The 21,082-nt window shown below is 46.7% G+C and overlaps 3 protein-coding genes across 6 annotated transcripts; 1 reads left to right on the top strand and 2 right to left on the bottom strand.

Annotated features, from left to right (window-relative positions):
* Window positions 1–67: 67 nt before the first annotated feature.
* Window positions 68–6,475, bottom strand: mat2b (methionine adenosyltransferase 2B). 3 transcript variants are annotated; one of them, XM_005803529.3, is made up of 7 exons: window positions 6,252–6,475; window positions 5,360–5,554; window positions 4,090–4,204; window positions 3,472–3,624; window positions 2,494–2,690; window positions 798–914; window positions 68–662 (listed from the first exon to the last, which is right to left on the bottom strand). In XM_005803529.3, the coding sequence occupies exons 1-7, from the start codon at window positions 6,279–6,281 to the stop codon at window positions 489–491; spliced, it is 981 nt and encodes a 326-aa protein (XP_005803586.1). In that variant the 5' UTR covers window positions 6,282–6,475; the 3' UTR covers window positions 68–488. The 3 variants fall into 3 exon arrangements, with proteins under 3 accessions (XP_005803586.1, XP_023198524.1, XP_023198525.1); XM_023342756.1 differs by lacking the exon at window positions 6,252–6,475 and adding an exon at window positions 5,942–6,106; XM_023342757.1 differs by lacking the exon at window positions 6,252–6,475 and adding an exon at window positions 5,942–6,105 and having other exon boundaries at window positions 798–911.
* LOC111610101 lies at window positions 6,475–11,094 on the top strand. The gene is made up of 4 exons (XM_023342532.1): window positions 6,475–6,952; window positions 7,557–7,905; window positions 8,808–8,982; window positions 9,623–11,094. The coding sequence occupies exons 2-4, from the start codon at window positions 7,564–7,566 to the stop codon at window positions 11,092–11,094; spliced, it is 1,989 nt and encodes a 662-aa protein (XP_023198300.1). The 5' UTR covers window positions 6,475–6,952; window positions 7,557–7,563.
* Window positions 11,095–11,909: 815 nt separating this feature from the next.
* Window positions 11,910–21,078, bottom strand: slc23a1 (solute carrier family 23 member 1). 2 transcript variants are annotated; one of them, XM_014470439.2, is made up of 15 exons: window positions 20,774–21,078; window positions 20,638–20,690; window positions 18,791–18,946; window positions 17,916–18,073; window positions 17,760–17,848; window positions 17,610–17,677; window positions 16,824–17,005; window positions 16,586–16,706; window positions 16,352–16,508; window positions 16,130–16,277; window positions 15,953–16,058; window positions 13,500–13,629; window positions 13,282–13,425; window positions 12,721–12,816; window positions 11,910–12,436 (listed from the first exon to the last, which is right to left on the bottom strand). In XM_014470439.2, exons 1-15 carry the CDS (start codon window positions 20,787–20,789, stop codon window positions 12,168–12,170), a joined length of 1,893 nt encoding a protein of 630 aa, XP_014325925.1. In that variant the 5' UTR covers window positions 20,790–21,078; the 3' UTR covers window positions 11,910–12,167. The 2 variants fall into 2 exon arrangements, with proteins under 2 accessions (XP_014325925.1, XP_023198528.1); XM_023342760.1 differs by having other exon boundaries at window positions 20,638–20,685; window positions 20,774–21,072.
* Between the last annotated feature and the right edge of the window lie 4 nt (window positions 21,079–21,082).

Raw genomic sequence — 21,082 nt, 5'->3', positions numbered from 1 at the left:
ACAAACATCAGGAACGCTGACGGACGAGACGCTTCGCTGTTGAAAATAAAACCCAACACCAACATAATTCAAGTTAAACTTCATGACTTTATAATGAGACACGTAACCTGCCCTCATACCTCCAGTCTGAAGCTGTCGGGAACTCGATCTTAACCTTAGGTGACATCCAAACAAAATCAGAATGACTTTCTTTTATTGTCATTTCCTCTCGAGTCCAAGCAGTCATGTAATTTTTTTCAGTGTAAATCAGATTCATGAACAGAAACTAAACCAGAGCTAAACTTAAATCAAGGCCTGTGGGGAAATATTCAGCTCAACCTGTTTCCACTGACAGCATCACTTCAGTTTCCACAGCAGATGATCTGGAGACGCAGATCCCTCCCAGTGTCTCACTCCTCCAAAAGGGAAAAAAAAAAAAAAATAAAAGACTAAAACATTCATTGTGAAGCTTGAAGCAGGTGGACTGGTGCCGTTTCAGCAGGACGGGTTCAGTGGAAGACGGTCTGTCTCCAGCGTTTGTCGGCCGTGAACGGCCACAGACACTCGCTGATGGCGACGGAGAACGCTCGCGGCTCCACGCTCAGGCTCAGCTGCTCCAGGCGGGAACAGTTCAGCTGGCTGTTGATTGGACGAGGAGCGGACCCGGCCGGCTGCTCCGTCAGCTGTGGACAGATGGAGAGACAGCATGAGATGATGCAACAGAGCTCCAATCAGCACCACTTAAAATTATTGGCAGCAGGCAATAATGAATGTCTTAGGAAAACAAAAGAAAACAATAAAGCAATCAGGTGACTCACAGGTACGAGGTGATTGGACGGCAGGTTGAAGGCCTGCGCCATGGCAACAGCCATCTCATATTTGGTCATCTGCTCTTTACCGGAGAAATGGAAGATTCCTCGGATGGACGGATCCTGCTGAGAGAAACAGATTTGGTTTCAGAGACCTGGCTGGGAACTCCACGGTATTTGACATTTTCACAACTTCACCTGTCTCCAATATCAGCTCGCTATCCTATTGGCTCATTAGCATATTAGCATATCAGCAGAGCTGTGCAGATGTGACTGCAGGCTAGTGAGGCAGTTTTCTCCATCTAACCCAACAGGCACATCTAAAGGCAGCAGGACTTCGGCCGCCGGGGGAATTTATGAAGGGAAGGTGTGCAGCGTGCGCACGGCTCTATACATCTGAGTTTTCATTACCTGCAATTCATTCAAATAACTAACTTAGATTTTTGTTCCAAAGCGTTAAAATGGCTTCAGTTTGTGGTTTGTAGTGGAGGACATTCAGAGTCAGAGCATTGTATTCAAAACATTAACAGACCTTGCACACTCCCATCATCAAACTCCTGATCTTGTGTTGACACACGGCCGTATTTCCTCATAGTTCTTTGTTAAATCTCAGACAAAGAACAGAGGACTAACAGAGGAGAATAATAACAATCCCAGGTTTTACCTCAGTCCAGTTGCCAAACTTCCTCAGAGTCACGGCTCTGTTGATCCATCGATTCCAGATCTCAGCAGTAACGACTACATGGGATTCTCCTTAAATAAAATCGATTTCATTAAAAATTAAATGACTGTCATCCTCCTGAACATGAACGCTTCATCCTCAGGAAGTGAAGCAGCATTAATATAACTATAGAACTGACCTGTGTTCAGTCAGCTGAGACTTCACTTATCAAACATCAGGGGCCTCATGTATAAAACATTGCGCAGTTTTCACAATAAGACTTGGTGTACAGACAAATTTTAAAAAGTGCAGTGCACAAAAAAAACTCAGATGTATAAAGCCGTGCGCACGCTGCGCACCTTCCCTTTATAAATCGCAATTTGCAGGAAATAGAGCACAACTGCTGCTGGTCCACCCTGTCGCCACCCAGCAATACATCTTAATGTACATTAGTTTAAGCCTGCCACTACTAGTCCCAGTAACCATGGCAACGGTCCTTGCTTGTAGCAGTATAAGTAATCATTATATATTTCATTTAAAAGTTGCTTTCAGGGTACATAAGGTCACCTCACAAAACATAAAAATAATACATTTTGAAGAAAATTTAAAAAAATAAAGAGATTGTGCAAATGCCTGTTTGAACAGCAGGAAGGAAAAGTACTATTTACTTTGTAGTGAGGTTTTCACATCCTTTATATATATATTTGTTTTATTTTGTGTGAGTGTTATGTTACTGTCTGAGGACCATGTGGTTCAGTTTCATTGTTTATGTTTAAACAATAAAATATTAAAGTTATGATAAACACCGGGTTCGATGCTTCTTGATCCAAATAAATGAATGTAGTCAGACTTCAGTGTATTTCGGTGAGTTTTGACGCTTTGTAGTTTGTCATTATCCACAGAGAAAGTTTGCGTGGCCGCCGCACATGGCAGATCAAAAGTTTGCGCTTGTTTACGTAAACGTTCACGCCACGTTCATTTTTATACATGCCGACTTGTGCGTAAAATAAGGCGCCGCACGGCGGCGGCGCTCTGAGCTCCCACCTGTCTCGCTCTCTCAGCCAGCTTCCTGCAGACGGCGGCGACGTCTCGCGCGTCGGTGGGGAAGCGCTGCAGGCAGTGGTCCAGCGCCCGCCGCTCCTCCGTCGCCTCCTGGACCTGTTGCCATAGCGACGTCACGGCGCTCTCCGTCACAGACTCCACCTCCCCGAACAGGACGGGAACACGCAGGATCACCGCGCCTGAAACAGGTGAGCGGTCAGTCCACCAATGAACCACGAGGTCATCCTGAGCTGCCTCTGTAGTCATGATGCTACAGGCTGCAGACAATCTGACTACCTCACTTTTTTCTCCTACTACTCTCCAGTCTGCATTATCATAACTTTTTACTGCAACATAGAAAGTTCTAATGGTTCAGTTCTTCTGCTCTGTCTTCTCTCCAGTCGGGTCAGATGGCCACTGGTACTGACCCGGTTCTGGTGTAGTTTTCTTCCTGTTAAAGGGGCGTTTTCCCCTTTCTACTGTCGCCCACTACTGGTCAGGAGGAGTGATGCTCTACTGTTTAAGTTTCCCTCATGTCTTGTTTGCTTGGTCAGTTTGTGCTTCAGTTCTTTGTGTTGCACTTTGACCTCTGCTTTTGGCCCAACTCACCATTTTTCAATTATTTTTTGTAATAAATTAACAATACTGTTGGAAACCATTTCCCTAATGCAAAACCCTAACAGAACCTGCAGCCCAGGTTTTTCTGGCCGGTTGGACTTCCACAATTTACTTATTACATTTATTTAATTTCTGTTCGGATCAAAAAATTACTTGAGTTGATTTTGATTTTCTGCACAATAAGCAGATTTAGTGAGAACAGTAGCTGATCCAAAATGTCCAGTTTTCCAGGTGAAAATCTGTCCTGAATTAGCTGCAGGTAAAGCATCAGGTAACTTTAAGACATCAGCGCCACCAACTGGCCCCCACAGGTGAGTCACCTGGGCAACAAGACAGACCACCTGTCGCCTGCCTGTTGTTTACCTGGGCAGTGTCTGAGCGCCTCCCTCTCTCCCTCCAGCTTGCTCCGCCCGTACAGGTTGAGTGGGTTGGGACAGTCGTCCTCGCCGTACGGAGGGTTCCGGCCATCAAACACGTAGTCGGTGCTGATGTAGATGAGCAGGGCACCGCAGGCGGCTGCGGTCAGAAAGGTCAAAGGTTACAGGAAACATGCATGACCTGGATCCTCCTGGCACATGAACACCAGGATTGTTAAAATCCATTTTCCTTGTGATCAGAACCAAAACACAATCCCCTGGTTTGGAGCGGAACCTGAACAAGTACTGATCCGGCTCTCTGGGCGTCCCGTCAGAATGGTTCTACAGAACCAGAACCTTCTGAACAGACTGGAAGCTGTTGGAGCAAAAACAAACTTCCTGTTTTTGGATTTCTAGATTTATCTGAACCAACTGGGTTCTTGTACCAGAACCGATTGGACCAGGTCATAAAGAACCAGAGAGGGTCCGGGTCTGAACCGGGGGCAGATGTACGGTGGGGCAACAGGGCCATATAAAAGTCAGTGAGAACCGCAGCTGATGCAACATATAAAAGTCTGTGGTCTGAACCTGGAGTCTGGCTCCGCGGCGTCATGTGACCACTGACCTGTCTCCCTGGAGACGGTGCTGGAGGCGTGGACGTTCAGACTGACCGCCGCGTCCGCGTTTCTCTCCATGACGTCCGGACGCCGTTCTGCGGCGCAGTGGACCAGAACGTCGGGCTGGAACAGAAATGCTCAGGTTACCATGACGACACCGGTTGAAGCCCGGCGAGCCGACCGGGTCAATCAGCACCAGAACCTGAGCAGACCTTTAAATGACCCTCCAGTTTATTTCTCTTTACTAAAAATAAAGCTGATGATGTCAGAGGATCAGTGACATCATCGAGTGTACTTCCTGTTTTTTCTCTGCTGCCAAAATGGAATCCACAAAATGTCTGATTTACAGAAAATGAATCTCTCTGAAAGCCCATGACCTGGGCTTTGCTGCACCCATGACCTTTGACCCTGTCTGGCTGTCCAAGGACAGAGATGCTACAAACATCTTGACAATGAAGGAATGTTTAAATTAATGCAGAAAATTAATTGGTTATTAGCCGCCATTACATAAAACGGCTCAACAGCGAGAGGGAACAATTCAGTTCAATAATAACTTATTGATCCCAATAAGCTATTATTGAGATCAATAATAATTTGGTCCCAAAGTATTATTGATAATCCAGTTTAAAAGTATTACTAATCTGCTGTAGCAGTCTGTATGAGAGCCAAACTGAAGAGTCCTCTGACTGAAGACACTCTGTCGTATAATGGACTGATGAAGAGGATGCTGCGGGTTGTCAGGTTGTGCTGAAGGATCAGATCCGACTCTGATCCAGAAGAATCTGGACTTTTACTGGATTTTCAGATCTTCCATGTTCATTTATTCATATTTTAGAATCAGTATTTGAGTAAACTTAGAGAAATTAAATCTGATCTAAAACTCAAAGGTGACGACGAGTGAAAACATTTCATTTGTTCTGAGATCAATAAAGTCAAAATCAGTCTGGTCTAGTCCAAGCATTCAGGAACCTCAGTCTGGTCTAGTCCAAGCATTCAGGAACCTCAGTCTGGTCTAGTCCAAGCATTCAGGAACCTCAGTCTGGTCTAGTCCAAGCATTCAGGAACCTCAGTCTGGTCTAGTCCAAGCATTCAGGAACCTCAGTCTGGTCTAGTCCAAGCATACAGGAAGTCTGTTGTCTGCTATTGGTGGAAGGGGCAGCACAGTCAACCAATCAGAGGGCAGAGGCTGCAGCCAATCACATGCACCGACAGGATACATCTGGACCTGGCCAGAGGAGAGGAGGTCAAAAGTTTTCATACGGGGTCAGGTTCTGGTACCTTGGTCTCCTGCAGCAGCCGGCGCACGGCGTCCTCGTCGGTCAGGTCACAGCGCAGGAAGCGGGGCCGGGCCCGCCGCAGGCCGGTTCCGCTCACCGTCCAGTCGTGGTTCTGGAACTCCTTGCAGACGGCCCGACCCAGAAGGCCTGTCGCCCCGGTAACCAGAACCCTCGGGCCCTGGGGCAGGACCTCATCCTGGGGACGAGCAGAGAGCCAGGTTAGACAGGGCCATATCCTGTTGCTATGGAACCGGCAAGTTCAGTACCAAACTGAAGGTCCGAAATACCGAGAGGAACTGAATATTAACACCAGAGAACAGCTAGCGTCCAGAACCAGAACAGTCCTAGTGCACATTTAGAAACAACATGGAGGCCTCACTTTGATGACAGAACAGAGCGTCTCCATGGAGACCTGTTCCAAATACGGGACCACCTCGCTAGTAAACCTGAGTGCACCTGTCTCTGTTACCTGTCGAGACCTGCCTGGCCCAACCTGTTCCCACCTGAACCAGCTCTCCCACCTGTTCCCACCTGCAGCCACGCCCCCAAGGCCTCCAGCTGTTTTTTTACAGGTAAACGGTACCTGCACCAGCTGCACGAGCCCGGGGCTGAACACCAGCCTCTGTTCTGCGCATGCGCTGCTCATGTCCGTCCACTGATTGGTACCGGTTCTGGTGTCGGCCACTGATCTCTGTCTGAGGACTTGCTGCGCAACTTGGTCCTTCACTTCCGGTCAGATCAGCTGATTGCCGTAAAGCAGCTCTGGCGTTAGCAAGCGGCTAACCGGAAATGACCAGAGCACCACCACTCGAACTGTGGTCCGGGTCCATAACGCATGACTCGGATCCAAGTGCTGATTTCCTGATTTTTACCGGCACCGGTTGCAAACCCACCTGCAGAGCTGAGAACTGGAACCCAGGCATCTGATGCGGACCGCCACGAAACCGCAGAACCAGAACCACCCAGCTGCAGCTCCCGATATGGCAAAGGAAATGACGAGTCTTCTGCTGCTGGTTATTTCTAGCGTTGCAAGCAGCGAGGTGGCCCACTACCGCCACCGCCTGGTCGGGAGCGAGAACTGGCCCAAAACTCAAATCAGAACCTTGAGTTTCAGAAAATAAAGTCTAAATCAGAGATGGTCAATTCCATCCTCTGAAACTTCCACCTGCAACTCTTAGATACATCCCTCCTCTAACTGACCTGGACCAATCAATGGCTCCAGCCGGGTTACTGCTGGAGAACAACACCAATGTGGACAGGAGAGAGAGAGAGAGAGAGAGTTGCTGACAGACTGGAGACGGGCGAGCAAGCTTCAGTGAAACAGGCAGAGAGAGAGAGAGAGAGAGAGCAGCAGCCTCGTCTGTCAGTCAGCTCCACAAATAGAAATCTCTCTCTCTGTCTCTGTTTCCTGCAGTGTTGGTGTGGATCGCCCGGTTCTGGACCCAGAGACTCCAGAACTGGAACCAGCTGCAGCGGGAACCTGGACTATTGGTTGTACAGTAATAGTAATATTCTACCTGGACCTGGAGCCAGACTCTGCTGGGTCCAGAACCTGAACGATCCGAGTCGGTTCTGATCTCTGATCTGATCCCAGGTAAACAGATCTGATTGGTTCAACTGTTGATGTGTAATTATGTGATTTATTTTAACCAAACAATAAACTCATTTCGCTTTGAAAGTGTTTTGATGTATGATTTCAGTTTCAGGACTCTTTCCCGTTGAGTCGAAGTTAAACCGAGCCACAGAACCCGAAACTCTGAGATTTAAACTCTGAAGAAATGTATGTTTAATCAGCAGCAGGGAGTCACAGGACTGATTAATCAGTCTTATTAGTGATTAATCAGATTTATTAGTGATTAATCAGATTTATTAGTGATTAATCAGATTTATTAGTGATTATTAACACTAATAAGATGTGTTAATAATCACACAGGTCACTAAGGAAACCTTAGTGATTAATCATGACAACATGAGGATGAAGTGCAGAACTTTGAGGAGAATCATAAATAAAGATAAAATAATAAATATAGAAAGTTAAACTGAAATATCAACTAATTGCTGTAAACTGGATAGTTACAACATGGAAGGCAATTTAGTCTTTTAAATATTTCTGTGTAAATTATTTAGAGTTTCTAGTAAACCCATCATTAACACCAAACACCAGCAAAATTGTTTTTTTTTATCTTTTTCCTCCACAGAAAAACTATGAGTGTCCTGCAGGGAGGAAGAGGAGTGAGGAAGGACCTCGGTGCACATGGCTGCGCTGAGGCTGACCTGCCGCCTTGTCACAGCTCCAGCCCACAGATCCTTCCGCCGTGTTCACTAGTTCCTGCAGACAAGAGGTCAGAAGTCACCTGGACAGGTGAGCGTGAGGTGGAGTACCTGGACATCTTCAGCAGGGATGACGAGGAAGAGGACGAAGGCAGCGAATGGTCCGAGGAGGATCTGTCTCTGCACTTCTCTCCCTCCGTTATCCTCCAATCGGACGATGAAGAGTTGGAGCCTGAGAGTGGCTTAGGATGTGTGCGCGTAACCATGGAAACACAGGTGAGTTTTTCTGACATCGTCACTGATTTACCTTCCTGAGAACAGCAGATAAATCAGTGAAAACATTCTTTCATCAGATTTGATCCCTGAAGTGATTCAGCTTCTCTCTGCTGCTCCATTAAAATCCACCCAGAGGACATTTTACAGAATCATGTGGAACTAATGCCTGAATATTTACACACGTCTTAGTGCAGCGCTGCAGATCTCAGGTAGAATGCACATTGTTGACATTTCCCTCATGATGGCTGCACCAAATCCAAACGGGTTAAAAGAGAAAGCATTCAAACATTTAGATATTCGTCCATCATCCGTTTCCTGCAGACACTGGGCCAAAGGCAGGGACACCTGGACAGGTACCAGTCCATCACAGGGTTTATTTTACATTCCCATAATTTGTTCAACTTCCTGACTTTCCTGTCCACCCTGTCATTTTGAGGTCACTGTCCCTTTAAGAGACAGGTGAGTGCAGTTAGTCCAAAGTCATGCACTCACAACTGTTGTTGTTTTGGTTTTTGCCCGTCATGGTCAAACATTAAACCATATTTGGTTGAATTAGAACACGTTGACCATCTGTCAACATATTCTTTATGTCGTAGTTTAAACTAGTTTGTCTGCAGACGTGCAGTCGCTCTGTTCCTCTAGAGTCTAGACGTTTCTCTGCTGCATCTCCAGTTTGTCCGGATGAACGCCGAAGTTTTCATATTCTTCCACTTCTTCTCCATGATGGAAACAAGATTTAGCCGAACGGGGCAGCAGCTGGTAGTGTGTGTGTGTGTGTGAGTGTGTGTGAGTGATGCTTCACTTCTGTTTAATGAGTAAAACCATCAATGGGGGACATTTGTTAAGAACTGAATATTTCATCACATGAGCGTATTTGTCTTCCTGTCTGCTTACCTGAACAGGTGATGATGAAGGACGACCCTCCTGAGAGGGGAGGAGTTACCGAAAGACATTCCCGTCCACTTTCATTTCTACGCCAGAACAGCATGCCTGCATCGCTGCACATGCATCCCACAGCCAGTGGCGAGGCTGGCAGCTACAGGGTCTACAAAGGCCGTATTGCAGGGGCCAACAGCGGTAAAAGCTTCTCTGTCAGATATTTAGAAAATAATTTCAATGTAATCCTGAAACACAGCAGCAGTTCAAGGTCATTACTGAAACATCGGAGAGATCCAAAACAGCAAACTGACAAAACATTGACGTTGGGTGGTTGGTTGGTTGGTTGGTTGGTTGGTTGGTTGGTTGGTTGGTTGGTTGGTTGGTTGGGTGTTTGGTTGGTTGGATGGTTGGTTGGTTGGTTGGTTGGTTGGTTGGTTGGGTGGTTGGGTGGTTGGTTGGTTGGTTGGTTGGGTGTTTGGTTGGTTGGATGGTTGGTTGGATGGTTGGTTGGATGGTTGGTTGGTTGGTTGGTTGGTTGGTTGGTTGGTTGGTTGGTTGGGTGTTTGGTTGGTTGGTTGGTTGGGTGGTTGGTTGGTTGGGTGTTTGGTTGGTGGGTTGGTTGGTTGGTTGGTTGGTTGGTTGGATGGTTTTTCTGGTCGGTCGATCATCAGGTTTCCATGCTGATGTTTGAAGCTGATCAGCCGTTTGTCCTGAAAGCCTTTTGCTGCTCATGTTTTAATGTAAACCAGATTGAACTGACTTACATATTGCTTCCCTGTACAGACGTGACCAGATCTGGTGGCAGACTGAGTTCTGATCCAGTTTTCTGATCTTTCAGGTCTCCCGCTGGAAGGAAGCCGGCGATGCCTTCAGAAATCTTATTCTCTGGATGAAAGTAAAACAAAGATGGCGTCAAGCCTCTTAATGAACATCCTGTCCAAGAAGATGCAAGTGGAGCAGAGCAGCAGCACAGCTAACAGCCTGAAGAAGCTGGAGGCAGTACCTGCCCCGTATGCTCCACCTGCCCCCCCTGCAGGGCAGCAGGTGGAGACAGGTGCGTCCAAAGCTCCACTGCACCTGGTCAGAGATGTGAAAAGTTTCAAAAGCATCAGCAACAGCAAAGCTGTTAGCATGAACCCAATGAGCCGCAACGCTATTGGCCAGGAGGAGAGCGTCTCACGTCACCCAGCTGCAGAGGGTAAACATCGTGCTGCCATGGTTACGGCATCTCTCAGCAAATCACAAAACAGGCAACAGGACGACGCTGGCAGCCATCCGACAGCAATTGAAAAACAAAACAGTCAGCCAATGGGCGAGTCTGAAGGCAGGCCCCCTGTCCAACCCATCCGCCATGTCCAACCCATCCACCACGTCCAACCCATCCACCACGTCCAACCCATCCACCACGTCCAACCCATCCAACCCATCCACCACGTCCAACCCATCCACCACGTCCAACCCATCCGCCATGTCCAACCCATCTGCCATGTCCAACCCGTCCACCATGTCCCTTCAGAACTGAACCAATCAGAGACAGCTGCAGTGTCCCTTGCCCCCTTGCAGCGCTCATCACCTGATCTCCAGAAACAGAAGTCCTCTGAGTCTGCCCCAGATCCCCAATTCCGTCCATGCTGCACCCAGAGCCAGCGCTCCACCCGATGTGAAGGTTCTCCCTTTGCTCCCATTCAGCTCCTCCATCCCTGTTTTTACAGGCTGCAGTCACACCTGAGAAGTGTCCCCTTCACCCACCCTCCTCTGAACTGCATGCCATCCCACCTTCATCCCCCAGCTCCTCCCCCTCTCCACCTGTTGGTGAACCCTGACAAAAATCCGATCAAAGTCAGGGATAACTCTTCAAATCAGACTGAAACCAGCAGAGATCCAGACTGCAGGAGCTTTGGGAGGCGTGAACAGGTTCAACCGCCGCAGCAGCCCTTACCTGTGAGCTCACAGACTTTCACACCTGGCCTGGTATGCAAGGACCTGGTTTCCACTGCAGCACCCGGATCCTTGCTTAGTGTCCCTGCTTCCTGTCACCTGATGTTAGACGCCAGCAGTCATCGCTGCTTCTACATGGATGCCGGCCCAGCAGCTCAGAGGAAGCTGCTGCTGGACCCGGAAACTGGACGCTTCGTCCAGGTGTTCCTACCTGCAGGCTCCGCCCTCCCCATGTTGGCGGGAAACCCGACAGTCCTGCCAGTCAGTCAGTTTCCACTGATGGGCGTGCCCTTGCTGTACGGTGGGCCCTACCTACCTGTTACCATGACAACACCTCATGATGATGCCACCATGATCCTCCATCAGACCTGAAGCTCCAGCTGCTCCTCTAGATTTTATTTTTGCTAATTAATGTTTAATGTCAGCGAAACCAAAGGACTTTAAATAGGCCGTCTCTGCTGCAACAGCTTCCTTCTCAGGAGGTCAAAGTTCATTACAGGTTCTGCTGACAAACTGCTAATTGATCAGTGGAGGACTTCAGGGTCAGAGTTAGGGTTAACCCTTTGCTTCTGAGCTTTACTGACTCCTTCATTTCTAACAAACTTCAACATGAAAAGCAGTGGAGTTTATAAAATAAGGCTGCAATTTCATTTAATGTGAAATCTGTGCTGAAATAAAAAATGTCAGATTTTCATTCTTTCAATGTCAAACTTTGAAGCTTCAGGTTTCAATAAATTAACCATTGTGATCAAATTTGTGCTCAAGATTCTTACGTTTAAATTTAATAATCATCGTGGTTGAGATGGCCACATTCTCAAGTAAACACAGCAGTGGAACTGGACTCGTTGTGTCTTGGATATGCGGACCGTCTGGTTCCACCGATCAGAACCAATTTGAACCGATCAGAACTGAAGAGGCTTTTATGGTGAAAGTTGAAACTCGGTGAATTAAGGGTTATGGTTCCTGACCTTGAGGAAGCCCAAAGGTCAGAGTTCAGTCGTGGATCCAGGAAGTGGAGCTGACCTCTGGAACCGGGTTCCACTAAAGCATCATAACTCTGTGGCCAGTCCAAACAGAACGGGGCTCAGGTAGTTCCCGATGAGAACTTGTTGATTCTTGAGTAACTTGGCTGCTTTTGACCAGCAGGGGGCGCCATTTGTAAAGTTAAATTAGAGCATCACCAGAAACACAGTTCAATACATTTTATTGAAAACCTAACAAGCTTCTGACCCGAACATTTGGTCCCGGTTCTGACCCTAAAGGTGAGGAGGGGGCGGCGCTACAGCAGATGGGAAACAGGAAGCTGTCATGAGTCCAGCTGCAGGTGCCATAATTTAATCAATAATCATATTGATAGACGAACCTTCTGATCAATTTTCTGGAAGAAACTGCAGCTTTAATCTGATCAAATTCAACCTCATTGGCTCAGCCTTATGACATCACTGTCACACCTTGGTGCTTGGCAGGGGGGCGTCTCCTAGCTCCTCCCCCTGTCCTGCTAGCTCCTCCCCTTCCAGGGGCAGATCTTCCTCACACACCCTGAAACCTGTGAAGGTGGGGCAGATGGGGAACCGGCGGAGCCAGCGGGTCCGTCTGACCACGCCCATGCCCACAGGGAAGTCATAGGAGGCGGAGCCTGGAGAGGGGGCGTGGCCTGATGTGGGAGCGGTGCTTGAGGAGCTCCACTGCACAAGTCCTCGCTCCTCCCTCGTTCCTGAACACAGACGAAGAAAACAGGTGAGTGTGACATCACTGCAGCTCCACCTGTCCACAATATTTAGGTTTTGTTGGTTCCATTCTTGTCATTTTTTTGGATTGGTTTTTTTAAGAAATAAATCTAATCAAAGGGATTTGATGCTTTTCTGTATTTGTAGAGGCTTGATATAAAAACTGAAATTCTGTGAAACGTTCAGTAGAAAGTTCTCCATGAAGACTAGAGCTGAAAATGCTCCTGATCAGCTGTTGCTATTGGCAACAGATGATTGGGTTGTTGTTCACCTGGTATTGTGTTGTCGAGACAAAAAGCCAGGAAACCTCCAACGAACATCTCAGTGGACAGAAGAACTGTCAGAATCTGATCCAGTTCTGCAACACCTGAACCAGAAGAGAGAGAATAATTTCAGTCAGATGAAAACCAGTACAGCCAACCAGCAGCTCCAGACGAAAACCAGTACAGCCAACCAGAAGAGTCTTTAATGTTCAGTTAGGAGGACTCCAGATTTTATTCACACTGAAACTGAATACGTTTCAAAATCAGAACCGGTTCAGTTCTGGTCTGTAGAACGACTGATTAATCAGAAAGTCCTGCCTGGCCAGCCACAAGATGCAGTTGCCATGGTAACGACGACAGGTAGGACAGGTGACTGGAGGTCATGGATGCAGACGCAGCTACTAGCAGTGTGTAACTCTGGTGTCATTTCATTATCCACCAGCAGGTGGGGGTCAGCTCAGCTTTCATGTTTTAAATTGAGGGACTCAAAGCAGCAAATCAAGGAAAATATTACAACAAAACAAAAAAAACTCTAATGAACACTAACATTCTCAGGTAAACACACTCACCTGTCCTGATGGCTTTCGGATGTGTGTCCAAGTATGCTGGCAGCGTGAGGCCGAAAAACATGGAGAACCCGAGAACAAAAAGATTTCTGGAAGAGTTCAAATCAACCAGCTGCAGGTTTGATAGGCCAACAGCTGTGATCATACCTGCGGATGAAAGAAAAAAAAAGGATTAATGTGATCTCATCAACTCACCTGAGCTGAAAGAACCTGTGGCTTACCAAACAATGTGCAGAACATTCCTCCAAGGATGGGATCCGGCAGAGAGGCAAACAGAGCCGTGAACTTCCCAACCGCTCCCAGGATGAACATGATCCCAGCTCCAAACTGAACCACCCGTCTGCTGCCCACCTGCACACAGGTCGACCTTCAGACAAACATCGACACACACTGCAAAACGCCATCATGTTCTCTTTCCGTGGACTAAACACTCGGGCCTGTCCAGGTCTACAGAGTTTACTACCAACTAGGGGTGCACCGATTTATCGATTGATTGGTGCCGATTTCCTTAATTTTGGGAGATAATTGATCGGCCAATTTTTACATACGGAGCCGATCTTATCCATCGACCTTATCTAGCTTGGCAAATGTTTAAGAATCAACCACTGTCCTCTCTTGCTCTCCAGTGAGAAAAGTTTGACTGACAGACCGGCCCTCCAAGCTATGTCTGCACGTTTATAATTATTAACAGTGACCCACTGTTGCCAACTCAACAACGTTCTTGCTATATTGAGCAACATTTCAGACAAAAAAAAAATTGGCATCGACCAAAATCGGAATCGGCAGGTTAAGCTTTTTAAAAGATCGGTAATTGGCGATCGGCCAGAAAACTACAACGCTGCTCCGCTTGACTTTAAAACTCCTAAACCTTCTGACATTTTTAGAAGACTGTTTTCTAAAGTAGCAGTAAAAGACAAACTCCTCCATTTATAGGGTCAGTATGATGTGAAATCAGCTTTTTGAACTTTCCGTCATGTTATAATTTTATTTCCACATCAACAACAAACCTGGAGTGTTTCTTTAATTCTTTTGTGTTTCCGAAATATTTTAATCTCCAAGGTGGAGCTGCAGAGCTCATTATAGGAACGCTGGTCAAAACCTTAAAGGGTTAATAGAGGAGCCATGTTGGAACAACTTCCTGCAGGTGGAGCTTCAGAAGGAGCAGACGTTTTTTAAAGTGACAGAGACCCAATTTAAAGGCGTTAAATCAGGAGGCAACATTTCTTTAAGTCATGTTTGATTTAAGAAGAAAACGGTTTCTCACAGGTCAATAGTCCATCACAGGCACCGCATTACCACATTACGCCACCATGTTGCTCCTTAGCAAAGATCTTAAACATGAAGGAATAATTTCACAGTTTGGTCAATGTTTGTTAATGTCAGAAATACGTCTTGTCAAATTAGATGTCTGTTTATATCTGATTTAGTTGTAAAGATCATTTATGTGGGGACGTTGACAGTCATGCTAGCTTAAATGTAGCTTTAATGCTATCTTAAACTGAATTGGCTTTACTCGGAGAATTCACTGTCCTACCCACTCTTACGGTCAGACTGTAGACCTTATGCTCACATCTGGCATTAAATGTGAAGCAATAACAGTACTTACCCATAATCCTGTGCTGTCTAATTATTTTTTAATAAACTTGGCCCTGCAAGAACAAAAGATTTTCATCATTGAAACCAACCAAAATTGATTCTATTAAAAATAAAATGATTGTCATCCTCCTGAACATGAACGCTTCATCCTCAGTAAGTGAAGCGGCATTGATGTAACTACAGAGCTGATCTGTGTTGAGTCAGCGGAGATTTGACTTATTAAACATCTCATCTTCTTCCTTCAACATGCATGTTGGACCCAATCAGAACCAAATTATTTAAAGTGTTTCCTTTGATTCCTGCCCCCATTTTAGATAGGATGAACCTCTCCTTAGTACATGGACCACCACCTTTTAAGCTATCTGTAATTTAACTTTTACTTAGAAATCTTCTCTCACTTATGATGGCTTATTTACAGACCTACATCTAATCTTCCTTTCTAATCTGTAATTCTTGAGAAAATAGTCGTTAATCAAGTATGTGAGCATTTAAATAGTAACGACCTGTTTCAAGAAGTCAGACGTTGTCTATGGATCCAGAGTTTATAAAACATAAACTCTTTGGCCAATCACCTGATCTCCAGCAATAAAGAACCTCAGTGTTATTTTTGACCAGGACTAGAACATTTATCTTTACATTTCTATTAAGAACAAGCCAGATAACTGTTTAAGCACAACAGAAAACCGTTTCCCCTTTTCATTAGCAACACCCAGATAGATTTCTACTGGCCTTAAATAACCGCTTAGCTGCCTTTGTTGGAATCAGCACATGAAACTGAGATACTCCCCCTAGTGGTGACCAGAAACTACAAGACACTCAGCTCCCATGGTGACGTGACACTAGCTGTCAGTTGACGCTAAATAAACAAAATAATTTTAAATAGAGCAGAACATTAAACCCTATCATCAATCATCTAGAACTAGTAATAAATGGACCAGTAGGCCCGGGATGACTACATCCAGCAACAGAACACCAAGTACCAGTAAATCCTGCACCAGTTAATCTGGAGCCAGTAAAACTTGGAGTAATCTGACCAGATATAAAGAAGGGCCTCATTCATCCTGGTGAAGATTTTCACCTTGGTGATTCCAAGGACTCCGATGTTGGGACTGGAGGAGGTCGATCCATTTCCTGTCCCTAACAGACCTGCAATGACGCAGCAGATTCCCTCAGTGAAGATCCCCCTGAAATAAGCAACGCAGAAAATCAACAATCTGAACAGGAAAGGAAAACAGCCACCGAGTTCCAGACTCACCTGTTGATAGCATGAACTGGTGGCGGCGTGGCGCCCGACAGACGGGCGCAGGCGTAATAATCTCCAATGGACTCCACAATCCCCGCCATGGTGGCACTCAACATCCCCAACACGCCAGCAACAGTCATCACCGGCAACCCCCACTGACCTATGGGACATCACCATCATTATCAGCCCTGTGTCTTCATTACATCAGGGGCGTTTCCTTGGCAAATTCCTTACATGGGTAGGGCATCCTGAACCACGGCGCTGACGCCATGATGTCCCCACGAGCGTCGGTCCGTCCTTTGTGTCCATAGCTTTTCGGGTCGTTAGGGAGCAGGTCAGTTAAAGTCAGAACGTAACAAACGAGCCAGACCAGCATTATGGCGAGGATGATCTGAGACGAGATTCAGAGGATAATATCATTACATTACGTCCTCGCTGACTTCACCGTCTCTGTGGAGTCTCATTTACAGGAAACATCTTGAAGATCTGGACTCTGGTGGACGTCAGGCCTTTTCTTCTGCTGTAAACAGGAACAGGGAGTGATGTTGTCCTCAGGTACTGAGCAAACAGCACAATCAGTAACATACATCTGTAGAGAGAAACAGACATGTCTGTTAAGGGTTACGTGTTTCAAACTGAGAAGTTGAGAGATGCTGATAGGTGGACAGATAAACAGGTTTCACAGACAGGTGGACAGGTGTCTTACAAAGCAGACAGGCCCCAGTGGGCCCCAGCTCGGTCTCCAGCGGTGGTGAACACGGACAGACCGATCAGGGAGACGGTTGGTGTGATGGTGAGCGGACCAATGTACTCCAATAGCAGACCAGGTAATCCAGACAAACCAATCAGAACTTCCACCAGACTCGACATGATGATGGCTCCCTGAATCTGTAAACAAGCAAAGAATAAGTCGTCTCTAGCATGCGCTCCTATAGAAAACAGAAACATCACAGAATCTTTTAGACCCATCTGACCCAGCTGAGGAGATGCAGGCTGGCCAGGGGTCAGGAGGGCACTGTGGTTAAGTGGTGACATACTACTCCACAGGACTCTGTGCCATGAAATACTAAATGGATCAGAACCACCTTAACAATGAAGTTTTAAGCTAAACTGAAGTCTGACGAGATTGAGCAATGTCTTCTATTATCAGACCTGCAGCAGAACCTGGCAACTTCTGTCTCTGATCAACAGAAGAGAACCAGGCTCCAGTAGAGAGGCAGAGGTCCAGTTCTGGTCCAGTCCAGAGTTTGTCATGACCTTGTCTGAACCAGGTTCAGGCCCTTAAAGTTTAGTCTTCTTTAAGGACTTGTTGAAGTTGTCTGAAGAGGCCAGAGTTTCAATGGGTTTTGTTTTGGTTCTTACAGTTTCCTGATGCAGAGATTCTACCAAGGTATGAGTCAAAAGTGAACTTGGCCTCAGTGTGGACCCTTAAAACGTGAATTTCATTAGTCCTGACCCACATCTAGATGCCTGACCACCTAGGTCATCGTACCTCTCTGATGCGAGGGTGCCAGATATGGGAGGTGTTGAGGGGAAGACTCCAGTTCCCATAAATCACATCTGGAAATAAAACCCAGAAATGTCAGGGTCGCCATGTTTACTTACAGAAACAAAGCATCGGTGCTGAGAAATAAAGCATCACCTTCACTGGGACACGCCCAGCGGTCCAGGCTGAGGATGGCCTGAGCAGGAATCAGGAAGGCAAAAGCACTGGCCTGAAACAAAGGAAGCCTGGAAGCACAGACTCACTTTAGTCTTAAGCTCCTCATATTCTCCTGAAGCTTCAGCAGAGACCTACCTGACTCCAAAGGTGGTCTGGATCAGTGTGGTGATTCCAACGGTGGTGAAAATCGTTCCAATCAGCTGACTGACAGTGTTTTGGTCTTGTCCGACACACATAGCGTCAGCCAGAAGGAATGGGACTGCCACAGTGCCACTGAAACATGTCAGGTAATGCTGTGAACCAATGAGAAAAGAGTCACCCTTCAGTCTCAGAAGAAAGCTCAACGACCCAAATGGTGGCTGCGCCCCCCGCTGGCAGTTGATGAGCAGTTTTGATCAAATTAACCAGCTATCTGTAAAGCTAATTTTGCTCCGGTGTGCAACGTTGCCAAACCAATGTCAGACTCCGAAACTTCTCTGGTCTCCAGAAACTGATCAAACGCTGGTAGTTTTGGCCGTGCTACAGTTCGGTTCTGACCCACTGTGATGGAGCTGCTTTCCTGTCAAGGATCTCAGCGTCCCGAAGAGGAAGTTGCTTCAGACCCGCTACCCAACCACAGGGTCTCCTTGGCAACACCCCAAATAAAACTGATTGGAAAGCAACTCAGGGGGGAGGAAAACCTAAAACTCTTCAATGTTGCACAACTTCATTGGTCATTTGATTATTGCTGCTAAAAATAATTAGTGGTTATTTTAGGGAAAGCCGGCACCAGCAGGATTCTGTCAGAACCTCCAGATTTACTGGATCGGACTCCTGAACAGGATTTAAATGGACTGAACATTTTTAGGCTGTTTGAAGGACATCTTTGCTTTGTGACTCATTCTGATTCATCAAGAACAAGACGAAGTAAACTGAAACATCCAGTCAGGACCCACCTGACCCATTATGGTCTGCAGAGTTCTGCCAGAAACGCTCTGGATGGAACTGGACCAGCTTAGTCCGATTCTCACCTGTAGTCCCAGCAGGATGCACAGGTACCATGGTGGAACATCTTCAATGGTATAAATCATGTCTAGTCCCGCCCTCTCTGCTCTGATTGGCTGGTTTATGGAAGAGTCGGCCTTGCTCGGCCTGGGGCCCCGTCCATCTTCCAGGCAATCCGGGCTCTGTGTGGACAGAGGTGCAGCAGCCTGACCAGGTATTCAGGTTCAACAGATGGAGTTCAGGAATATTTAGTGAGAATAAGACGTTAACTGCAGAAGAAACGGTTTAGTTCTGAGAAAACAGATTTTTCTACAACAGTAGTGTTGAATCCACTCCTTAAGGTCCAGAGTTCTGTTCCAGGTCCAAAACACCAAGGCCAGATAATTAGGTAGCAGCACTTGCCGCTCTGTTTAGCTTTCCTTGAAGGGGTTTAAAAGTAAAGAGTTTTTTCCTGAGAAAATCAGGGAAGCTGAATGAACATATCTTTACACCCTGCAGGGTAAACATGTCAGTATGAACCCACTAGCTGGTTCTCCTCACCAATAAAAACCCAGCCTGAGAGGCAGTAGCCAGTCAGCAGCTGGTCTCAGATGAGACCAACAGCAGATGGTGCTGCAGGTAAAATCTACCTGTGTCCAACAAGAAACAGAAGAAAACAGAGGACTGCGTTCCTAACACGACTAATATGTTTCATGTTTTTATTTGCCAATCAGACATTGAACGACGTTTAGTCACTGTTGATGTTCTGACCAGAGTTCTTCCAAAGTCTGCCTTGCTGCAAGAGCAGAAAATGGAAACAAACGACTGAAACGACAGGGCAAGCTTCCCTTTGGCAGCTTTCTGTGGCCGGTGCGAAACGGCAAGAAACAGCCAGAAAAGGCCAGAAACGGACAGAAATAAAAGCATTGCCTGTGTGATAACAGAAACAGCCAGAAACAAAAAGAAATGGCCAAAAATGGACAGAAACAGCTTTTGTGAGGACAGAAACAACAAGAAACAGCAAGAAACTGCCTGTGAAAGAACAGAAATGTCGGGATAAAACCGACAGCAAAGCAGGAAGGTGCTGGTTCAAACTTTTGCAGAAGGGAAGAATTACTGACAGAGGTGTTTTCCTCTGGAGAACGATGGACTTTAGGTGGTTTGGAAATAACCTTTGACCCTTAAAGAAGCAACAGTTGCTGCTGAGTTTTTCCACCGTGGCATTGTGCTAACAACTCCTGATGCTGCAAAGCAGGAATCTGATAATAACGTGCTGGCTAGCAGTTAGCCCTCAGCACCTAGCCAGCAGCAGCTAACCAGCAGCTAACCAGCAACTAACCAACAGCTAACTAGCAGCTCCTGGTACTGACTCAACCTCTTCACAAGAAGCAGGAAGGAGGTGCTTGCTTGTTGTGATTCACCTAACAGAAGGAAGTGATTGGTTCTCCTTGTGATTCCAGGTGTTTCCAGGTGATTCCTGGTGTTTTCAGGTCATTCTAACTGACTGAGGAATGTAGTAACTGTGTAGATCATTTGCATGGACTATAAACCGCTGATTGTGTCACTGTGACCCAATTCAGAGCAAACAAACTTTGCTACCACTTCCAGGAAGGCGCACACGTTTCTGAGAATGGACAGGTACACAACACCTACTTCAAGTGTTGTGTACCTGTGTGTCCAGAGGTGCATTGACACCTGAAGCTGGATGGCTTGGAGGTTTCATTCGTCACAGATTTAATAATATGTCTTCACAGAAACCGATTCTTATCACACTGGAAAGGCTTAAACAAAGCTTAACTCTGAGCCCTGAAAGCCTCACCTCAAGTTCTGAGAACTCCCCCAACCTGGACCAGAATCTGAGCCAGAACCAGAATCAGAACCGTGAATGCCTTACCCTGGTGTCGTCCTCCATCCGAGCTGCAGTCGTCCGTCTGAAGGAACTCTGTGCTTCAGGATAGAGTCCAGCAGATTATTAACAGATTATTAACCATCAGCACAGAAACCTTTACCCATCTCACACCTGAGCTCACCTGAGGGGCCAATCATTGGCCCCGAGGACAGGAAGCTGAGAGCAGCACACCTTCATCACCAGCCGCTCTCGCTGTGAGGCCTGGAAGGAAGCTGTGGCTGAAACTGCTTCAGGAGACAAAAGGCTTCCTGTTGACCTCTGACCTCAGGGTTCTGTCATGGCCTGATAGTCGGACCAGGAAACTCGTCAGGCAGAGGCGTCTTCCTCCTGGATCAGCATGAAGTGCAAAATATGGAGCTGGAATGGTGTGGAAGCCGGCTATACTGGTTCTTCACTGGTTCCGCCTCTCTTCTCGGTGGCCTCTCTCCAC

The sequence above is a fragment of the Xiphophorus maculatus genome, chromosome 11 (assembly GCF_002775205.1).
Source record: "Xiphophorus maculatus strain JP 163 A chromosome 11, X_maculatus-5.0-male, whole genome shotgun sequence".
Classification (NCBI taxonomy): domain Eukaryota; kingdom Metazoa; phylum Chordata; class Actinopteri; order Cyprinodontiformes; family Poeciliidae; genus Xiphophorus; species Xiphophorus maculatus.
Note: the sequence above shows the minus strand (reverse complement) of the source record. Positions and strands in the feature narration are given on the sequence as shown.